The sequence below is a fragment of the Bos grunniens genome, chromosome 11, assembly GCF_055505025.1.
Source record: "Bos grunniens cultivar Pamir isolate PY7600 chromosome 11, Bosgru_T2T1.0, whole genome shotgun sequence".
Taxonomy (NCBI): Eukaryota; Metazoa; Chordata; class Mammalia; order Artiodactyla; family Bovidae; genus Bos; species Bos grunniens.
The window spans coordinates 28,930,446-28,952,421 of NC_141175.1; the positions used below are offsets into that span (position 1 = coordinate 28,930,446).

The window sequence follows — 21,976 nt, forward strand, 5'->3', positions numbered from 1 at the left end:
TAACTATATTTAGATATATGTATTACAATCTCCTGATCACAGCTTCAACAATACCCTGGCAAAAATGAGAAAAAACAAAAAGTGTTAGCGATATAGTTCTAAATTATATTCATCTCAATTTAATTATATGAACTTTTATGTGTAAATACCCTCTACAAGTTACACTCTAAAGTAACAAGACTGGATTATACTATATCAAGAAAAAAATATAGATGAAAAGTTTGCAATTTAAGTATGGTTATCTTACTAATACAAACATTTTAAAATTAAATGGCTCAATTAGTAAAGAAGTAAAGAAATTATGAAAACTTTTCTTGTATTTTCTACCAACTATTTCACAGTCATAGCTTTAGAGACACTAAAATTTGCACTTAATTAGGGACATTTATTTCCTTAGAAAAATGACACTGGTTCACCAGAAGATTCGGTAGCATTCAAGCATTTGTAATGGCAGATTAGTAGCAGGAACATTTGAATATGCCGAAGTATTTACTACACCAAATGCTCGTTATTTCCAGGTAAAACATTTGAGTAGTTTAACGATGTACTTGTCCATATTCATTTGCTTGCAGCTTCTCCAAAATGTCATCGAGTGACTAGTTGTTAAGGCCAAAACCACATATTTTTAGACATTAGAAAATGTAAACACACTTTAAGACACTTCAATACAAGGTAAAAGAAAAATGTAAGTTCTCAATGGAACAAAAAGAGTGAAATTTTCTCACCAAAAATCTAATGTGTCTAAAACTCAGATATTTTGTTCTTTAGAGAGCAGGATATAAAGTGGCAGTCTTCAAGCATTTTTGTTCATCTGTCCCCTAAAATAATTTTGACGAGTAATACCTTGTGCATATTTAAATTATATGAAAATTTTCATAACTTTTATGTAACAAAGTATGCGATTTTGCTGTATTATAAATATTGATGTTTTAAAATAAAATTTAAACCAATCTTTTAAATGTATCCTATGTAATATTAATAACATACTGAATTCTTACTACTACTGTTCTTCTAAAATAAAATATCTCCTTAAATTTGTATTCCCTTTCTGCTGCTTCCACAGAATTTTATTCTACTTGAATCTTGAAAATCTGTTCTTGATCACTCTATTACACTTTCTGACATAAACTTTATACAGACAACAAGCACATACATGTTTACGTCTAGATCACCTTTAAACTAATTTTCTTTTGACCAAAGGCTCTAATTTTTTTAATCACCTTGGTTGAGTTATCATTACAACTATGATGGGCATACAGTTGATCCAAACAAATAAATTATAAATTTTGAGATAAAATCATTAAAAAATAAAAGGTAAATTTTAATTAGAAAGGTATCTCTTAATGGAACGAATTGGGAGAGATGTGTTTATGAAACCTTAATTTAAAAAACTGTTGAGGGACTTCCCTGCTGGTACAATGGTTGAGAATCCACCACCAATGCAGGGACATGGGTTTTGATCCCCAGTCCGGGAAGATTCCACATGCTGCACAGCAACTAAGCCTGCCCACCACGACTATTGAGCCCACACTCTAGATGCCCCCAGCCACAACTGCTGAAGCCTGTGTACCCTAAAGCCCAGGCTCCCCGACAAGAGAGGACACCGCAATGAGATGCCCATGCACCACAAGAACAGCCCCCTCTCAGTGCAACTAGAGAGAGCCTGTGTGCAGCAACAAAGACCCAGCATGGCCAAAAATAAATAACTTAGGGAAAAAAAAAAACTTGAATTGTCCTTTTATTTGGCTCTCTGGAGATTTTACCTTTCCAAGAAATTCACCTTATTAAAATTCAGGGTAAGCAAGAGATATCCCTTTCTTGTGTAAAGTTAAGAGATTGGTGGCACTGAAGTGAGAGATGGGAAAAGAGACTGCCAACTGACCCCAAGTTGCATTGTAAGCAGATCAATTTACGGAAGTGAAGGATTTGGAAACAGGGTCCTCTAAAATGCTCTGTGTCCCCTCACATCCCTCGAATGTCTCTGCAAGCTCTGAGGTAGCCCTGCTGAACAGCGCTGAACCCTCTGGTCCTGGCCCCCTTACCATGTCCTCTGCCTGCCTTTTGTCTGTGGAAAACTTCAGTCCAAGAATAAGCTTAATCAGAGAAATGAGAAATTTGGAAACGAAAACAGTCAAAGACTAAATAATATAGTCATTAAGCACAGTCAGGGACTTTCAGTTCTTTCTCAAGGGTTATAATATTCTGAGCCATATCCTGTGAACTGTCTCACTGATACTAAAACACTAGGTGGAAGAAGTTAACTACCTGATGACGAGACTGCAGGCAAGACAGAAGCTGCCACAATTCAGAGAACTGGCCACAAAGAAAAGAGAACAAATGGACCTCGGAAGAGAAGGTTAAGTGTACCTAAAACAACCAAGATGATGCTGGTCAAACCACCGAGGACCAATCTGAAGATGACTGTTAGAGATGACTGTTCTGTTTCTGCATTAGCCCTCCACGCCCTGTTTATAAAACCTCTCACCCCTTGACCACCCCCAGTTGCCGGCATCTGAAATAAAGCAAACTTTCCTTTCCACCAACCTGGCCTGTTTACTGACTTTTGAGCAGCAAGCACACACTCTTTCGGTAACTATCACAGTTTGAATACTCCTCAAAGATCCCTGAGAACAGTGTTGTTAACTTCAGCTGGACTAAGAAAAAGTACTCTTCCTGAATTACTCCTTTGGCTAAAGAACTGCTTTTGAAAGTTTCTGAGGTGGTACCATGTTACATTTTGAAACCTGCTCTTTGACCACCTGGCTAAACAAAGTGTATAACTGTGTATCATCTGAGTTATCACACTCCATTCATCAGCTGACTGGTCTTGTACAGATTCTGAGTAAGAAAGTCCTATTAGGGAATCAGGATGATAGCCCTGGTTAAATAGAGCTCAATTAGGAGCTTATACCGGAGAAGGCGATGGCACCCCACTCCAGTACTCTTGCCTGGAAAATCCCATGGATGGAGGAGCCTGGTAGGCTGCAGTCCATGGGGTTGCTGAGGGTTGGACATGACTGAGTGACTTCACTTTCACTTTTCATTTTCATGCATTGGAGAAGGAAATGGCAACCCACTCCAGTGTTCTTGCCTGAAGAATCCCAGGGACGGGGGAGCCTGGTGGGCTGGCGTCTATGGGGTCGCACAGAGTCAGACACGACTGAAGTGACTTAGCAGCAGGAGCTTATACTGCTGTGGAAAAGCACTGGAAAAATAATTACACTGCTTTCACATGCAAATAAAAATGGATGTAACAGTCTCCTAAAATATTTAAAAAGAACTCTTAAAAAATCAAGGCTGTGTATTACTACTGTTCATCTTAAAATTTAATGAATAAGGCCCTTATCCTGTGACATGTCCTCAAATGTCCATTGTAAGACCTAGGTTGGCTTCAAGCAGAAGCAGAAATCCTTCCAAAAAGGATATGTTTGGAGTTCAGTCTCTGCAGATATGAGTTGACCTTATCCTGGAATGCCAGAGTGGCTTCACACGCACAAGCATCTTCTGTGGAGATGAGTCTTCGTGCTTCTTCAATGGCTGGAGGCAGTGACAGTACACAGAACGTTACAGCTAATCAGAAATCATAGGAAATCGGGAAATCGACGATTCAATACTTTTATTTTTAAGACTTAAGCTACATGCGTGTTCTAGGAGATAAAAGGATGTAAGAGCACACAGAAAGAGGAGGAAAGACTGTGGGATGTGTCAAAGAAGAAACAGAGATGTTGAGGAAAAGTTTACAATTGTCAAAGCTAGGTGATGGTTATATGAGAGTTCTACTGTTCTCAATGCTTTTGTGATGATCAGAAATTCTCCATGATACAAAGTTAAAATGTTTTAACAGGATGTAGGGAGAAGCCAAGAATGCAGAGATAAAGACCATCTCCCTGTGATACTGTGTCTTCATTAAGAAATGAAAATGTTCACTAAGGAGAACAGGGTGGAGGTTCCTTTAAAAACCAATGGCAGGAAGGTCGCCTGGTGGAAAAGCAGAAACATTCCATCCTGAAGACATTTGGAAACCACTGGAGGATTCCGACCAAGAGGCAAGACTCAAAACTGTACTTCCGACTTGGAGACAGGAAAGCTCACTCCTGTCTAAGTGCATGGATGAGGCTTAAAGGGACCATCTTTACCTGAACATGTCTTCTTGTCTTCATTCAAAGTGTAGCCAGTGTCACAGTCGCAGTGATAAGAGGCATTGCCATCATACACACAGATGTGTTGGCAACCATGAGAGCCCAGGGCACACTGGTTAAGAACTGGCCAGGATTGGGGCAGGAGAGAGAATATTCACAAATTACAATCAGAAACGACACAGACTTCTGGGAGAAAGAAGCTTTGGTTTGGTCCCAAAGTGGGCACATATGAATCCTTCAGTCATCAGAGTTTCCCATGTTTCAGAAGGAGGGAGCCTCTTCCTGATCCCTCCCCCACAGCCCTTTTCTTGCTATTTCTTGCAAATATTTTGGGTTCTGCCTCTCTTTTTTTCACTGCCACAGTCCTGGAGGGCTGCACTGCATCTTAATTCTATTCCAGAACTTACCTCTGGCCTTTCCATAACACCTCCAAGCTCTCCAGCTACATATGGATCATCTTCACCATTACCAAAAATAAATTATTAGGGACCTACTCACACACGGAGTTAAATTTTATGCTGCACAAAAAAAGACTGTATTGACCGAGGGCCTGTCTTTGATGCTTAAAGTGGTACAGAAAACAATGTCCTGCGAGCTCATGCACACACACAGAGAGAAAAATAATAACGATGATGATGGTGCTGATGATGTGTATGGTTGGATAAGAATGTATTTTTTATCTGTCACAAATACAGTACAAGGAGCAAAGTCTTCCTGGGGTTCATAGGTCCTTCTCGGCCATTACAGGAGTCAAACTATTTGTTCCCCTCTAAATCTCCTCTTAAGTGTCATTGCATGCTTCCAAACTTTCCATGGCTCACTATTGTTGTTCAGTCACTCAGCTGTGTCTGAGTCTTTGCAACCCCATGGACTGCAGCATGCCAGGCTTTCCTGTTCTTCACCATCTCCCAAAGCTTGCTCAAACTCATGTCCATTGAATCAGTGATGCCATCCAACCATCTCATCCTCTGTTGTCCCCTTTTCCTCCAGCCTTGAGTCTTTCCCAGCATCATGGTCTTTTCCAATGAGTCAGTTCCCTGCATCAGGTGGCCAAAGTACTGGAGCTTCAGCCTCGGCATCAATTCTTCCAATGTATATTTGGGGTTGATTTTCTTAAAGTCTGCTTATTTTATCACTGTTTCCATTGTTTCCCCATCTCTTTGCCATGAAGTGATGGGTCTAGACGCCATGATCTAAGTTTTTTTGAATGTCGAGTTTTAAGCCAGCTTTTTCACTCTCCTCTTTCACCTTCATCTATAGCTCACTACTGCCTATAAAAGAGCTTTTCATGGCACAGAAGGCCCTAGATAATCTAATCACAACGTCTTTCCAACTTTCACACTGATATTCCCTTCACTACTATAATTCAGATGTTTCCAGCAAAATGCCTGCTAGCAGAGCATTTCTTTTTCCCTCAGCCCAGCTTAGCAGCGACTCCAGAGATAACAAGGGGACATGCCTCCAGCCCTCAGCCCCCGATCTGGGGCCCCACGGTTAATTTACTAGCTTTCCCACTGCCCAGCGAGGGGAAGGCAAGCCAGTAGAGGGGATCTGCCCCATGCTGTGTACCCCAGTTTTAGCACGGCACCCATTATTGCTGTAAAATATATAAATATTGATTTCCCACCATCGCATCTTTCTTTTTCTATCTCCTTTTGCTGTCATGTGCTTTGCACCATGAGACAGTGTAGCTCAGTGTTTGAGAACTACGAACCACCAGATCAAGTGCCTGGGTTCAAATCCTGGCTCTCCCACTCACTAGCCAAGTGACCACCAGCAAGTAACTCAGTTGCTATGAGTAAATTTGCTGTGATCAGTAAATGTGTGACTGTTGCTAAAATGCCTGGGACAGCACATGGCACCCAGCAGACACTGAAGAACGTGGGTGAACCATTACCTGGAACTGCTGCCTTAACTGAAATCTGTCTTAACTGAAAATCTCCTTTGATTTCTTCTTTTTAATAAAGTGGTTCATTTTATTCCATAATATCTGTTAGTTTACATGTAAATGCATTTTGTTTCCTTTTCGAAGGTCTTCAGAGAAGAGCAGCCTTGAATCCTCTCCACCCAGGGGACTTAGTCCCACCCTTGTGATTTAGTCCCACCCACCTCAACAAATTGACACAAGCCCCTCCCCTTGCCCATACCCGCTCCACTCCTCCAGTCCCAGCCCTTCGGCCACCCCTAGCCTCTCCTTAGTTATGGACTCTCACTACCAGTCGCTGCTTTCTTCAGGTACTGGTTCGGGAGTAATTAAAACAGTGGCATTGGCATATATAGACCACCATGTGTAAAACAGATAGCTAGTGGGGAGCGGCTATATAACACAGGGAGCCCAGATCAGCGCTCTGTGATGACTTAAAGGGGTGGGATGGAGGTGAGTGGGAGGGAGGCCCAAGAGGGAGGTGATATATGTATCCCTATGGCCGATTCACGTTGTTGTGCAGCACAAACTAACACAACATTGTAAAGCAATTATCCTCCAATGTTTTAAAAAAAAAAAAATGACGCTTTTTTGGTTTTGCACCCAACCTGTCGTAACTCAGAGGCAGAAGCTGATGCTTCCTTACATGCTCACACGGCTAAGCACAGTCCTGGGAACAAAATAGGGGTTCAGTACTGTTTTATTGATCTCATTCTTTTTTAAAGGGCGATTGGTGATGTGCCACTTCCTTTAATCTCTCTTGAAAAGGTCACATATTACACCTCCTCAAGGAAGAGGAGAGTATACATAAAATCTAAAAAAAAAAAAAAAAAAATACTGAATATGCCAAAATTAAACACCACCTTGAGAGTTAGGAATTTCTCAGAGGACTGCTTTTACATTATAAATGCCACTCTGTTCTCCCAGTGAGTTTAAATCAAATTAATGAGGATTAGCAGTTCTGGCACGGGCTCCCTCACCAAGTCATAAGCCTCAGATTCACCCAAGATTGATCATCTAGAAACTGTCAGGGAAGGACTTGCTTCAAACTTACTGGAAGATCTGTGTGGGTCTAATTCAGTCATTTACAAAGCCTCCTTCACTAAAAACGATCCAGCTTTAAGTCGAACACTACAGAAAAGTTCCAGGTCTAGTTTTAATTGGAAAAAGATCAGTTCAGCCTATCACACCAAATAGTTACTGTCCCACTGACTTCCTCCAAAGTTTCCTATTTGCTTTTCAGAGATATAAAATTTTCCTGGACCGTACATCCAATTAGCTTTTCTTATATCCCCCACTCCCTGCCCATTACCCAGTAATCTTCTGAAGTGAGCTATGTTTGCAAAACCTAGTGAGCTCATTGCCGCCTAGCAGTGTGTGCCTTGGTCTGTAAGCATGGTAGAATGTCTGAAGTCCAACTGCTTCCCTTACGTTTAAGAATCTCTCTCATGGTGAACTGAAAGTTGGTTTCACTGCAGTAGAAAAGGTCCCATACGAAAGAATTTACTGAGTGGACCTTACCTGAACACGTTTTTTTGTCTTCATTCAGAGTATAGCCCTCGTAGCACTCACAGTGGTGGGACCCAGCTCTGTCATTCACACAAATGTGCTGACAGCCATGCGTGCCCAAAGCACACTGATCTTGAGCTGCCAAGTGGAAGTCCAGAAGAAAAGAAATTAAATGCGGAAAGGTCTTTTATTACCCATATGTAGAAATCTTATTTGCAGCTAGCAATGCAAAAAAGGAGAACTTACTAGAAACCACTCAAAGCCATCAGTAATATTTGCTCTTACTAGAAGTTAGTTGAGTAAAACAAACTCCTACACACACAATACTTAGTCTTCTATTTTCCCCTACTCCTTTTCATAATCTATGCTGAGTTTATATTGTTGGTCTTTTTTTTTTTTTTTTTTTTTGGTTTGTTTGTTTGTCTGGCCTCACCATGTGGCATATGGGATCTTAGTTTCCTGACCAGGGATTGAACTCACAGTCACTGCATTGGAAGCATGGGGTCTTAACCACTGGACTGCCAGGGAAGTCCCCTATACTGAGCTTTTACAATCTAAGTATCTCATAAATACTTTCTAAAGCATTCCTTTTAGATTTGCTGTATTTATGCTGAATCAGAGGGATTCCAACAGTTGTGGAACTAATTATACTAGATTCAGAAAGACACAGAATCCACGTTTGAAGAAACTGTAGCTCAGTCCTCTCCTGTAATAAATGAGAAAATTGAGTCTAAAGGAGATAAACTGACTCAGAACAGCATCAGAACTCAAGACCCAAACTGCACTTTTGTGCACTTCTCTCTCTACCGACATGATATTTTTAAACTATTGTTTATCTTTGTGAACTTTTCGTTTTGAGAAGTCCTACACTTCATCCAATTTCCCCAAATGTAAACATCCTATATAAGCACATCATTATATAAGTAATGACCAAAACCAGGGAACTAATCACTGATACGATGCCCTGAACTAACCAAAGACGTTATTCAAAGTCTGCCAGTGTTTCTACCACAAATGCCTTTTTGTGGCCCAGGCTCCAATCCAGGCTCACATGTTGCTTTAAGCTGTCACATCTCCTTAGCTTCCTCCAACCTGGGACATTTCCTCAGTCTTTCTTTGCCTTTCATGACTGTGACACTTTTGAAAACTACTGAAAAATTACTTCATGGAACATCTCTCATTTTGGAATGTCTCTCAGTTTGGGTTTGTCTGAGGTTTCCTCATGATCGTAAATCTTTAGCAAGAAAACCACAGAAATGCTGTTGTGCCCTGAGAACATGACGACAGAAGAAGCATGACGTCACTGTGTGTCATGTGACGGCAGGAGAAGCATGACGTCACTCTGTCGCTGCCGGTGACATCAGCTCTGATGACTTAGTGGAAGTGGTGTCTGCCAGGTCTCTCCACTGCGGAGTTACTGCTTTTCTTTTTTTATTTTTATTTGATTTTAACTAAATTGGTGGGCTGTTATTTGATTTTAACTAAATTGTCTTCAGCATCTGGAGAGGACAATTAGGGCTGGGGACAGAGAAGGAAATGAACAACACACTCACACAGGTAGGTCACGAGACAACATACTGCCATTTTTAACTTGTCTCATAAGAAATGGGAAAAGCCCAAGATGGCAACAGACAAAAAGATATCAAGTTCCCCGTTGAGATGACCCCCCCAACAGAGAGGCAATAGTAAAGCCCCTGCCCCCACTTACCTGAACACGTCTTCCTGTCTTCATTTAAGGTGTAACCTTCGTAGCACTCACAATGATAAGAGCCAGTTCTGTCGTTCACACAGATGTGTTCACAGCCATGAGTGTTAAGAGCACACTTATCAATAGCTATCAAAAGACAACCAAGACAAATGCCAACAGATGGAAAACATGGTAAGCAAATAACTATGGGCCACACCACACACATCCATGCACACATACACACACACACATACACACACACACAATGCTAATGAAATGGGCCAGTCTGACACAAGAGGATGCCTACTGGATGGGAGGGTTGGAACTCACTTCCTGATCTTGGTTCTTTCACTAACAGACCCCATTACAGGGGTAAGTCTTCTCCCTTCTTGGGGCAGCGGGGACGGATCTCAATTTCATTTTCTATAAAATGATCAGGTTGAGTCAAATGATCTCTTCAGTTTTATTCCTCTCAACAATTATTTTCTAGGCTCTAACAAAATGGACCTAATTTGTACTCTTCATTGACAGTATATGAGTAATTCATACAGCAGACGAGTGAGAACCTCCCTAAGTTTTCTTCCACTTCTAGATTCCATGAGCATCTAGGGTTACAGAGAGGTAAAAGTAGCTTGTATTTAATTAAATGAAATCCAGGAAAAATTCCAAAACCTCAAAAGACCAAGAGTTTTGTCCTTTTCCCCTACTAACCCTTCTCTCTAAAACAAGCCATAAATGCTGTAATAGATTGTTTTAGGTATTATCTCACTTTCCTCCTCATGTTACTTTTCAAGGAAAGTTGTTGATAACAGTAAATCTGCCACAAGGCAGTTAAGAGTAAAGCATAAGGCCAGTCCAAAGTCTTGGGGAGTGAGTCCCGAAATATGCCCCTGTCAGCCACTGTCCCTTAAGCAGGCCTCACCGGAACATGTCTTCTTATCAGCGTTCAAGGAATATCCTTGGCTGCATTCACAGTGGTGCCTGCCTTCCCCGTCACTGATACACACATGCTGGCACTGATGTGTGCCCAGTGCACACGGGTCCAGAGCTGTGCAAAGGAAATTTACAACAGTCAGCGTCAACACATAAGAAGCATTTCAGATACTTCCTCTCTTGTCAAAAAAAAAAATCGCTCTGCACATTCCTCTCCAATTCCATCTTTAGTTCACTCTAAAAATTGACTATTTGTTTTCTGCCCTTGGCTTATTTCTGCCCCACTCTTAGTAATGTTTAAATTAGTAACTAGGAATGCTACTAATTTAAAATCATAGATCTTGTGGTTGAGTTTCTCAAAGGAGAAAGGGATTTTTGAATTTGGAGCTAAAACCAGTTACATGAATCAGACAATTCAGGGTTTTATCCAATGTATCCACCTGGACAGAGAAAAAGATTTTTGCTCTCCAACAGCAAGAAGAGAACAATATTGTACTTCCTGAAGTTCTACAAGCTAGTTGTCCCACTGCAATCAGAAGCCAGTTTCCAGGGGTTTTATAGTGTGAGTCTAAACAGAATTCATCCCCAGGCATTGCACTAGGCCTGGAATCCACTCACTCTTTGGGTACCAATACATGTTTGAACATGCAAATGGTGGAGGGTAATGCAGGTAACTGCCTTTTAAATATATGGTGTGGGTTCCTGAGCCCAAATGTATCTACACGTGACTCTCATATCTGCAAGGAGTCTAAACTCATATGTTGTATGAAAAAGAAAGTGACAGTGTTAGTCACTCAGTCATGTCTGACTCTTTGCGACCCCATGGACTATAGCCCGCCAGGCTCCTCTGTCCAGGGATTCTCCAGGCAAGAATACTAGAGTGGGTGGCCATTCTCTTCTCCAGGGGATCTTCCCAACCCAGGGATCAAACCCAGGTTTCCTGCATTGTAAGCAGATTCTTTACCATCTGTGCCACCAGGGAAGCCCCATTTGCTATATGCTGCTGCTGCTGCTGCTAAGTTGCTTCAGTCGTGTCTGACTCTGTGCGACCCCATAAACGGCAGCCCACCAGGCTCTCCCATCCCTGGGATTCTCCAGGCCAGAACACTGGAATAGGTTGCCATTTCCTTCTCCAATGCATGAAAGTGAAAAGTGAAAGGGAAGTTGCTCAGTCTTGTCCAACTCTTAGCGACCCCATGGACTGCAGCCTACCAGGCTCCTCCGTCCATGGGATTTTCCAGGCAAGAGTACTGGAGTGGGGTGCCATTGCCTTCTCCATCTGCTATATACGAGTCGGTAAAAGAAAAAGAAGAACACAACACATTAGCTAAATGGCATCCTCATCTTTTTGCTCCTGGAGCCATTTTTATGTCAGACTTTTTTCCCAAGCGACATGTTTTGAAAAAAGAATCATGAATTTGGTCATTTCTGAGAAACCAAGGAGGCCTGTTGGAGGAGGCTGGCATCCCTGTGGCAGTTCACCCAGCCCCCACAGTTCTAGCAACAGGACAAGGCTAATATTTTTCCAAGAAGGGCCTTTTCATGGAATAATCTTTCCAGTCGGTTGACTACAACAGCTGCCCCTCAGTCTTTTTTTCCAAAGACAGAACATTTTCCCCCAGAACAAGCAGGTCTCTTGTACCAGGATGAAAAGGTGGCCACTCACCACTTGTTACTTTATGTCCTTCAAGCCCTTCCCCAGGTGCTAGCTTTGAGGCCCAACCTTGCCACAGAACAGCATCTTCATGGAAAAGTTCTCACCCACAAATACAGGAGGGGTTTCCTGGGAGAAAGAAAGCTATTTTCTTTTGGAAAACCAATGACTGCCAAGTTGATGCCACCAAAGCCAAGGACAGCTTGAGAAGACCCAGTGTCCTAAGGCAGGAAACACAAGAGGCCCCCTGCCAGGTCTGGCTGAGATGAGGTCAGAATTCGCTCCAGACTGAGACTTCATCTCCCATTTCCTGACAAACTGTTGATTACTGAGTTTCACTTTCATTTATGTATAAAGTCTCCTTGAAATTGACAACAATAATTATTGGTTCACTTGCTTGTCTCAGCTCCAGCCCTAGACTTATGCTTGATGGTAGGCAGGGATTACCTTTATCTTTGTATCATCAGTGATCGATAAACACATATTGAGAAAACAAATGTAGGATAAATTATATGGCAAAAGTTATCTACACTTTAAAATTCACCTGAACTAGAAATTTGTCCACATCTGCTTGGATAATTCTACAAAGTTTTGAAAGATTATCTCCAAATGACTTTAAAAAAATGAATATAGATAGAAACAAAGGAAGATATAAATTTTTTAAAGAAAAACAAAAAATAAATTTAAAAGTAAAAATTAAAAAGTTCGAGTCCCACAAATTCACAATTCTGATCAGTGACTAAAGATAAAACTGAGCCTTGAATGGATTCATATTCATGGGTTTGACTGTTTCATGCTAAAAATTCTAATTAAATCAGCATTTAATTTAAACTCCATCCTAAAGGAAGAAAGGAGAGGGAGGGCAGTAGCAGAATAATTTAAAACTTAAAACATTAAAATAAAGAACCAAAAAATAGCCTACATCTTGCTATCTCAAAAATGAGCTGAAATCCTAGTCTCCGTGGTTCTTAATCCCGTTCCTCCACAAGGAATAATCAGAGAAACAGCCGAATCTGAAAACTGGAGTATTTGCTAAGTATACACTCCAATGGACATTTATGCTGGACAAGAAGCCAGCCAATCTTTCCAGGGACAGATGCAGTCCCTGTCTTCTGAGAAAAAAAAAACAAGCAGAGTTCTGTTAAATCTAGAGATGGTAAAACTAAAGAAAATATCTGGAAAAAATGCGGTGGGCAGAGGGGAGAAGAGAGGTGTCTGGTTTTTTATTTGTATTTTTTTCTGACCCCATCAGGGAACAGCAGGATCATTTACCCTGGATATTTCCAGAACTTCACATTTCTAATGCAAACAGGAAGATTTTATGAGCAAACCAACTTATACATAAGGCAGCTCTATATTCCTAAGCCAACAAAGTATGCTTAAGTTTAGAAAAAAAAAAAACCGTCACATACCAAAAAAACGTTGCTTATATTTAAGTTTTCCATAAAATTTGCACCAAAGAGAAAAGAATAAATCTCTTTTTCTTCGGACACATGATGTCTGACTATAACATCTTTTCTAACTAGAAGCAAAGACTTACCACAAAAGGTCTCCTGGAATCTAGAGGAAAGTTTCTCAATGACCCCATAGGTCTCCACGTAGAAAACGTGCTCGTCCAGGGGTTCGCTGGCCATCATCTTGAGGGATTCCATGTCGGCCCGGTCCACGCCCACGGCGTACAGCTCAATACCGGACGCCCGGGCCCGTGCCGCCACCTCGTTCACCTGGTCCTGGGGCCGCCCGTCGGTCACGATGATGGCCACTTTGGGGATGTTGGAAGAGGGCCCTCGAGCTCCTGCCTCTACTGTGAAGGCTTCATCCATCGCCGTCTGGATGGCCAGGCCTGACATGGTGCCCGTAGACAAGGGCGTGATCCGCGCCACGGCTCGTTTCAGGGACTGCTTATCCGAGTGGGTCTGGAGATGGAACTCGATCTTCACGGTGCTGGCGTAGTTCACCACTGCTACCCGCGTGTCCATCGGCCCGATGTCCAGAGTGTCGATTATTTTCGAGACAAAGGTTTTCACTTTGGTGAACTCCAGGGGCCGTACACTACGAGAACTATCGATGATGAACACCAAGTCCAAGGGCCTGCTCTTGCAAACACCTGCAAAGAAGGGCATGGGGAACAGTACATGGCTAATCCGTGAGCGGATCACAGTCAGAAGGGGAATGTTGCGACCAGCATCCTTGGCCCCAGATACCCCACTCTCTGCTGTCTTCCTGAAGACCACCCTCCCTTTGGTGGTTGAAAGCACTGAGGCCTTTCAGGATTCCCCAGCGAGAATTCACATAGAGGTGTGACATTTCCTCAAAGAACTCCCCTATTTGAATGTCCTGAACTTTTCACTTGGAAAGTTTCATCCTTCTGCTTAAAGTTTTGTTCAAAGGTTCCTCTTGACGCCCAGGAATGAATGGACTCCAGGCCTCTCTTGGGCACCTTGGCCATCCCTGAACCCTGTCTGAACTGAACTCAGGGCAGCCTCAATGCCCCCTCCACTGCCTGCTCAAGCCTCACAGCCCTTCAGACAACGGCAGACTGTGGGGCGAGGCACTCCGGTGCTCTCCTGGTGACTTCCTTCTTTTTCTCCACTTTCAATGTGCTGAAAACTGCTCCAGCTGCTAAGTCACTTCAGTCGTGTCCGACTCTGTGCGACCCCATAGACGGCAGCCCACCAGGCTCCCCCATCCCTGGGATTCTCCAGGCAAGAACACTGGAGTGGGTTGCCATTTCCTTCTCCAGAGCAGCCCTAAATTCTCCCTCCATCTGGTCATTCACTCATGTTTAGTGAACTCTGAGGTCCAAATAGCCCTGAGTTTAAACCTTGAAAAGTAGAAAGAAGGGTGACCACTTTGTCTGGTCCACGTTGAGATCTGTCTTTGTCAGCATGTCTTGTTTCAAGAAGCAGAGATTCTGACCTGGTATCTATACTACTGCCCCCACCAAATTCTCTTAGTCACCTCTCTTTCATTTTTTCATTCCCCAAATATTTTTTTTTTAAGTGTCTGCTTGCAATGCGGGAGACCTTGGTTTGACCCCTGGGTTGGGAAGATCCCCTGGAGAAGGAAATGGCAACCCACTCCAGTACTCTTGCCTGGAAAATTCCATGGATTGAGAAGCCTGGTAGGCTACAGTCCATGAGGTCACAAAGAGTCAGACACAACTGAGCAACTTCACTTTCACCGTGTATTAAACCAAGGGGCTACAAAAATAATAATCATAATAAGCCAGATTACCTGCCCTCCAGGAACATGTATCATTCCCACACAAAAGGACCTAGCACATTGTAGAGACACAATACAGTTTTGTTTTCAGCACATCCTTCTTATCCTTTCCCCGTCTAATCTCGTTCTATACTCCTCCCTCTCCTGCTGCTGCTGCTAAGTCGCTCTGTGCGACCCCACAGACAGCAGCCCACCAGGCTCCTCCGTCCCTGGGATTCTCCAGGCAAGAACACTGGAATGGGTTGCCATTTCCTTCTCCAATGCATGAAAGTGAAAAGTGAAAGGGAAGTCGCTCAGTCTTGTCCGACTCTTAGCGATCCCATGGACTGCAGCCCACCAGGCTCCTCTGCCCGTGGGATTTTCCAGGCAAGAGTACTGGAGTGGGGTGCCATTGCCTTCTCCATTCCTAGCCACCCAAATCAAATCCAAGAGAGCAGCCATTCCTCCTTCTTTCCCAAAACACACACACACACACACACCCAAGCCCTGAAACAAAATGAGATCCTTTGGCATGAAATGTCACTCAGGGTTCTTTCCTTTTCTAATAAGAGGCTGGCTGGAAATTGATGAAACTCTAAGAGAGCAATTTACTCAGTGTGTAAGGGGAAAAAGTGTAGGTATTTATTTATTCAAAATTAAATTCCTAGCTAAGCAGTTGATGACAGAAAAGCCCTGTCTGCAATAGGAATTATGCCTCCGTATAGTTTAAAAAACAACAACAACTGGTAAATATCCTCTTGCTTTCAGCCTGATTCCTAGAGGTATTAATTAAGACAATAAATAAATCCTACTTTCAATAACACTTTAGATAACACAGGATTTCAACCCAACAACCTTGTCAAGTTAGAGATGCAATTAGAGATGCAAGTTAGAGTTGCTTTTATACCCTTGTACAGAGAGGTGTAGAGCTAGAAAGTGATAGAATATAGATTGGACTCCAGGTTTCCAGACTCCCAGCCCAAAGGGACTTTTCATTGCATGATTACCTCTCTGAGGCAACATTTTCTGCCACCAAAATTAACATTATCTCAAGTACCTAGTAAATATCTTGCTTGGTGATGTTGAGTCATCAGTCTGAATATGCTACACGTCATATATTTAGCTAAGTCAAAAGGAGTTAATTCTTTTTTAAAAAAAAAAAACTTCAGAATTTCATTTCATCCCTGATTACCATGCATTGAGAGCAAAGAAGAAGAAAAATCTTTCCAGGAGATGGATCTGGCTGTATTTGCATAATTTGAGTAAAAGGAAAACTACATATGATATGAACCCTGTATCTGACAGTGTTGTGTCTAACATCCAAATGGTGTCTTTACTCATGTTGAGGTTACGTTCTTGCAAGTAAATGTGCAGGATTCCTTTCCTTCTTCACTTGATTTTTCGCAGGGAATCATCTATGGGGGTTACAGGGGTGTAGTGGGCAGGATAAGATAATACCCTCCCCTCACAGATGTCCATGACCTAATTCCCAGAACCTGTAAGTATGTTTATTTACAAGGTAAATGAGATTCTGCAAGTGTGATTCCATTGAAGATTTGAGATGGGGCAGTTATACTGATGGATCCAGCTCCTAAAAGTTGAATAGGGAAGCAGAAGAGGAGATCTAGGAGATGACATGTGAGGACTCATCTTGCCTTTGGTGGCTTTGAAAATGGAGGGAAAATGTCATGAGCCAAGGAATGAGGGTCACCTCTATATGGTGAAAAAGGCAAAGAAATGGATTCTCCTCTAAGATCTTTCCAAAAGGAAAGCAGCCCTGCTGATACCTTAATTTTAGTTCAGAGAGACTAGTGTCAGACTTCTGATCTACAGAACTCGTAGACAGTAAATGTGTGCTGTTTTAAGCCACTAAATTCATGGTAATTTATTACAGCAGGAATAGAAAATACAGGGGGCTTGGCAGGACGTTCTGTGAGCATCTGCTTACTTCCTGATTCAGACCCCCTTTGCATTCATTGTTTTTGAATCTCACTCCCCTTTTCTAGATAACAGCACTTAGAAATCAAGAAAATGAGAATCTGAATTTCCAAAAATGTTTCCTTACTCATAATAATTGTCAATTTCTGAGAACTCCGCTAGAAATAAAAGTCCATAGCAAAGCCTAGCAATTTCTGGATGCAAAAAGAAAAGAATTTGAAAAAGAGTGGAATATGGTGCTTATTAAAGAATTATCATTTAATATTGGTTTTTATTTCAAGTAATAAAGGACCAATGCTGCTCAGGGGAAACATTGACTACCCCATAAGAAATCCTTCCTTTTCTTTCTAGTCCCTTCCCCAAGGAATGTGGATCAGACCAGAGATAAAATAATCTCTAGGAGAAAGACTTCTTCCCTATCCTCATTCTTGACCTGAAGCAACCCACTGGTCAGGCTGTATATAACCATTGTGACTCCCTGTCTCAATGACAATGCTCTTGCCATAGCAAATCCAGCCCACTGGAGCTGATGCAGGAAAGAATCCTTTCTGTTTTTCCTCAACATTACTCAAAAGGTGCATTGTGGACAACACAAATCAACCTGGGGCGTGAAGCATCACTGGCCGATGAGACTAGACATCCAGAAAATGGTTTGGTGCTGCCTCTCTTTAACAACTCTGATGCTGGACTTTTTGGTAATGAAGATAAAAAATCCTATGTAAACCACACTAAGAGCTTGGTAGCCTGAAGCAGTGAAAAGACACACACTTGGAATATCTGCGCCCCGAGCTTTATTCCTGGCTCTGACCCTGATTTGCTGGATTCTCTCACCTTGCTCGGCTCCCCTGTATGTGCTGTCAGGGGCTGTGTTGGATCACCTTCCAACTCTGCTCTCTAAGAGGTTTCCTCTGCCCCAAGAATCAACTACTGACCCACAAGTGAATTGCGATTGTTCACCAAAGACCCAAAGTGTCCTGGGTATTTGAGCATGTAAGAGAGCACAGGTTGGGGTTGTGGTGCAATCAGCCAGAGAACTGAAAGCAGAATTTCAGGGAAAGATTACTAAGCTGAACAAGAGGCGGGGTCTGGGACAGAGAGCTGTGAGGCACCCCTACCTGTTCCCACAGCTGCCCCATCCTCTCTGCCCAAGTCTCAGGGGGCAGCTGCTGGAGTCTGAGCTTCAGGAGAAGGGAAGTCTAGCCCTGGCTATGAGGGACCTTGGGCATCTCCCTTCCCTTCTCTGGACCTCAGTTTCCCCACAGGATTTGTCCCGCAGGGGAGGGGATCTGTCTCCTGCACCACGTCTGGCTTGGGCTGGGGTGAAGGGAATACTTGGTGGGTGACCAAGGATTTTCCTTATTTGACTCCACATTCGCCTGCCCACCCATCCAGCCCGCCGGGCCCTGGTCCAGGATCTCCCTCGCTCCAAGCGGGTGTCCTTCCCTGAGACCCTCTCCTGTCCCTCTCGGTCTGGGATCCCTCTCCCGTTCCCGCCCAGGCCGTGTACCTGCGCCGCGGGCCCCGCCGGGCTGGCCGGTCCCGGAGTAGGGCACGCTGGCGGGGGCGGCAGGAGCGGGGCCCCGGCGTCCGGGGCTGCCCCCTGGGCCGCGAGTCCCCAACCTGCGTAAGCCCGGGCGGGCCATGGGGCTGGGGGCGGCGGGGGGTGGTGGCAGCAGCAGCAGTGGCCAGAGCAAGAGAAGCAGTCCCGGGAGGTGGCGCGGCATGGTGGGCTCCGCGCTGCTGCCCGTGTCCGTCGGTGGGTCGTCGATCGGTGACTGGGTCAGTGGCTGGCGGGTGACCAGCGCCCGGGCGGCCAATTTAAAGGTCCCGCGGCCGTGGGCCCCGCCCCTGCAGCCTTGAGCCCCGCCCTGCAGCCTGGGGTCCTTCCTCCCCTCGGCCGTAGGCCCCGCCCCTCGGCCTAGGCCCAGCCCGCGAACCCGTCCAGGGCAGCGGGCCGCCTGGTCCAGGGCATACCCGCGGCGGACCTGGAATGTCTGGGGCCCGTCGGCCAGGGGCGCGGTGCCCGAACCCGGCCCGCCGCTGCTCCGGTCTCGACTGGTGGGCTCGGTCCGCTGCCTCCTGGCCAGGTTCTGCCCCTCTCGAAATTTCTGTCTGGCCATACACCCGGGGCCTGGTCGACCCCCAACTCGCCCTCCTGACCCCCAAGCTCCCAGTTCAGGAGGCCCAGGCTTTACGGTCCAGCTCCATCCAGGTTTGCCCACCTCAAGGGTTTCCCCTAGCTCCTCACAACTACATTTTCTTCCCCAGCCAGGGAACCCAAGTTTTGCTGTGGGCTCTCCTTAAAAAAAAAAAAACCTCACAGATGCTAGCAGCGTAAATAGAAATACTTTCATCCTAACTTCAAACATCCTAAACATTTGAACTTATATTACCAGGAATAGAAAGTCAAACATACATTCCCCAGAGAGCCCTCTGTGAGCTGGAAGGACAGCCTGTACCACAGGCTTCAAAGGCTCTTCCTCCATCCCACTTCCTCCCCCAGGGGTGATGGTGGTGGCAGCACAGGGCTGGAGGCCACCCAGGGGACCCTCCAGGAACTCGTAGCCCATGGGTAGAGACAGAAGCATCAATGGTGTACCTGTCTAAGGAAATATACTGAGGTCAAGGAGAGACTGGCTCAGCCTGAGGAAACCAGGAAGGCTTCCAAAAGCAGGTCACTGCTGAGCTGGATGGTAAAACACGGCAATGAACTTGAGTCCCAACAGATCCTGTGTGGTCTTCCTACTTTCAGACTGCTGCCTTTTAATATCTACACTCCACATAGTAACCTTAAGATCACTTCTTAAACCTTGCAACTTCACTTCCAATAAACTCCAAACTCCTTTGCATGGCCACCTCCTTGACCACACTGACCACATCTGAAACTGTACTCTTCTCTCCATGCATCAACCACACTAGGCTTTCCCCTTGTCCTGGGGATGCCAAGCTTGTTCCCACCTTGTGGCCTTGGCATTGGGACATCCCTATATCTTAGTTTTTTCAAACTTATTTTTACTACTATCCACTGTGTTGGTGGTGGTTTAGTCACCACGCTGTGTCTCTCTTGCGACCCCATGGACTGTGGGTTGCCATTTCCTTCTCCAGGGGATCTTCCTGACCCAAGGATCAAACCCCAGTCTCCTGCATTGCAGGAGGATTCTTTACCAACTGAGTCACCAGGGAAGCCCAACTATCCACTGTAACAGCTACATTTTATATCATAATTTGAGAGCGACATAAATATCTAGTAGTGTTATATACAACAGAAATAGTAGTTTCCTGAAACAGTGTTTACCCTTACCACATGTGACAGACTCTAATTAATCTGCTTTATTCATGTCCATTCAGTTCTGTTTCATTTTTTTAAAAAAAGATCTGGGAGGTGGGTCATAGAGGATCCTGCTGTGATGTATATCGGAGAGTGTTTTGCTTATGTTCTCCTCTAGGAGTTTTATAGTTTCTGGTCTTACGTTGAGATCTTTAATCCATTTTGAGTTTATTTTTGTGTATGGTATTATAAAGTGTTCTAGTTTCATTCTTTTACAAGTGGTTGACCAGTTTTCCCAGCACCACTTGTTAAAGAGATTGTCTTTAATCCATTGTATATTCTTGCCTCCTTTGTCAAAGATAAGGTGTCCATATGTGTGTGGATTTATCTCTGGGCTTTCTATTTTGTTCCATTGATCAATATTTCTGTCTTTGTGCCAGTACCATACTGTTTTGATAACTGTGGCTTTGTAATAGAGCCTGAAGTCAGGTAGGTTTATTCCTCCAGTTTCATTCTTCTTTCTCAAGATAGCTTTGGCTATTCGAGGTTTTTTGTATTTCCTTACAAACTGTGAAATTATTTGTTCTAGCTCTGTGAAGAATACCGTTGGTAGCTTGATAGGGAGAGGGGGAGGATGGGGAGATTTGGGAGAATGGCATTAAAACATGTATAATATCATGTATGAAACGAGTCACCAGTCCAGGTTCGATGCATGATACTGGATGCTTGGGGCTGGTGCACTGGGACGACCCAGAGGGAGGGTATGGGGAGGGAGGAGGGAGGAGGGTTCAGGATGGGGAACACAGGTACACCTGTGGCGGATTCATTTCGATATTTGGCAAAACTAATACAATATTGTAAAGTTTAAAAATAAAATAAAATTAAAAAAAAAAAAAAGATCTGGTCATAAACCTCTAAACAGAGTTCATGATTCACTGTTTCCCAGTCAGCAGTTTGAAAAACTGTTTTAATTAGATTCTTTCCTACTCTTTCTTCCTTTCCAATTTATTATGGTATCAATACCTGTGTTTCATGTATATATACATATATACAGTATCAATATCTGTGTGTTTCACATATATATAAAGTGTACTATATACACATGTATATGCTGCTGCTCTTGCTGTTAAGTCGCTTCAGTCGTGTCCAACTCTGTGTGACCCCATGGACTGCAGCCTACCAGGCTCGCCCATCCCTGGGATTCTCCAGGCAAGAACACTGGAGTGAGTTGCCATTTCCTTCTCCAATGCATGAAAGTGAAAAGTGAAAGTGAAGTTGCTCAATCATGTCCGACTCTTAGTGACCCCATGGACTGCAGCCTACCAGGCTCCTGCGTCCGTGGGATTTTCCAGGCAAGAGTACTGGAGTGGGTTGCCATTTTCTTCTCCAATATATGTATATATAGTGTATTTACTTCTTTACCCCACTCAACTATAGGCTCCAGGAGCACAGAGCTGATGCCTGCATTGTTCACTGTTGAATTGCTGTAAATTCTCCCTCACTGTGTGCAGGTTTATAGTCTACAGTGGGACCACGATTTCAGGAAATATTAATAAAAGTTCACGAACAGGGCTGATATTTAGCCCTACCTTGGCAGGATAGTAAACAGGCATGATAGATTACTTGTCAGAGAAGAAATAACCTGGCATTACTTTTTCCAAGAGTCGAAGGATGCTGAGGAAATGGCTTTGCTCCATTTCACTCCGCTGCCTGACAAGAG

General features: G+C 43.7%; 1 protein-coding gene across 1 annotated transcript; it reads right to left on the reverse strand.

Moving 5' to 3' along the window:
* Window positions 1-397: 397 nt before the first annotated feature.
* On the reverse strand, window positions 398-19,233 carry MATN3 (matrilin 3). Its single transcript, XM_086325645.1, has 8 exons — window positions 18,496-19,233; window positions 13,387-13,953; window positions 10,182-10,307; window positions 9,281-9,406; window positions 7,585-7,710; window positions 4,137-4,262; window positions 3,427-3,537; window positions 398-592 (listed from the first exon to the last, which is right to left on the reverse strand). Exons 1-8 carry the CDS (start codon window positions 19,106-19,108, stop codon window positions 537-539), a joined length of 1,851 nt encoding a protein of 616 aa, XP_086181771.1. The 5' UTR covers window positions 19,109-19,233; the 3' UTR covers window positions 398-536.
* Between the last annotated feature and the right edge of the window lie 2,743 nt (window positions 19,234-21,976).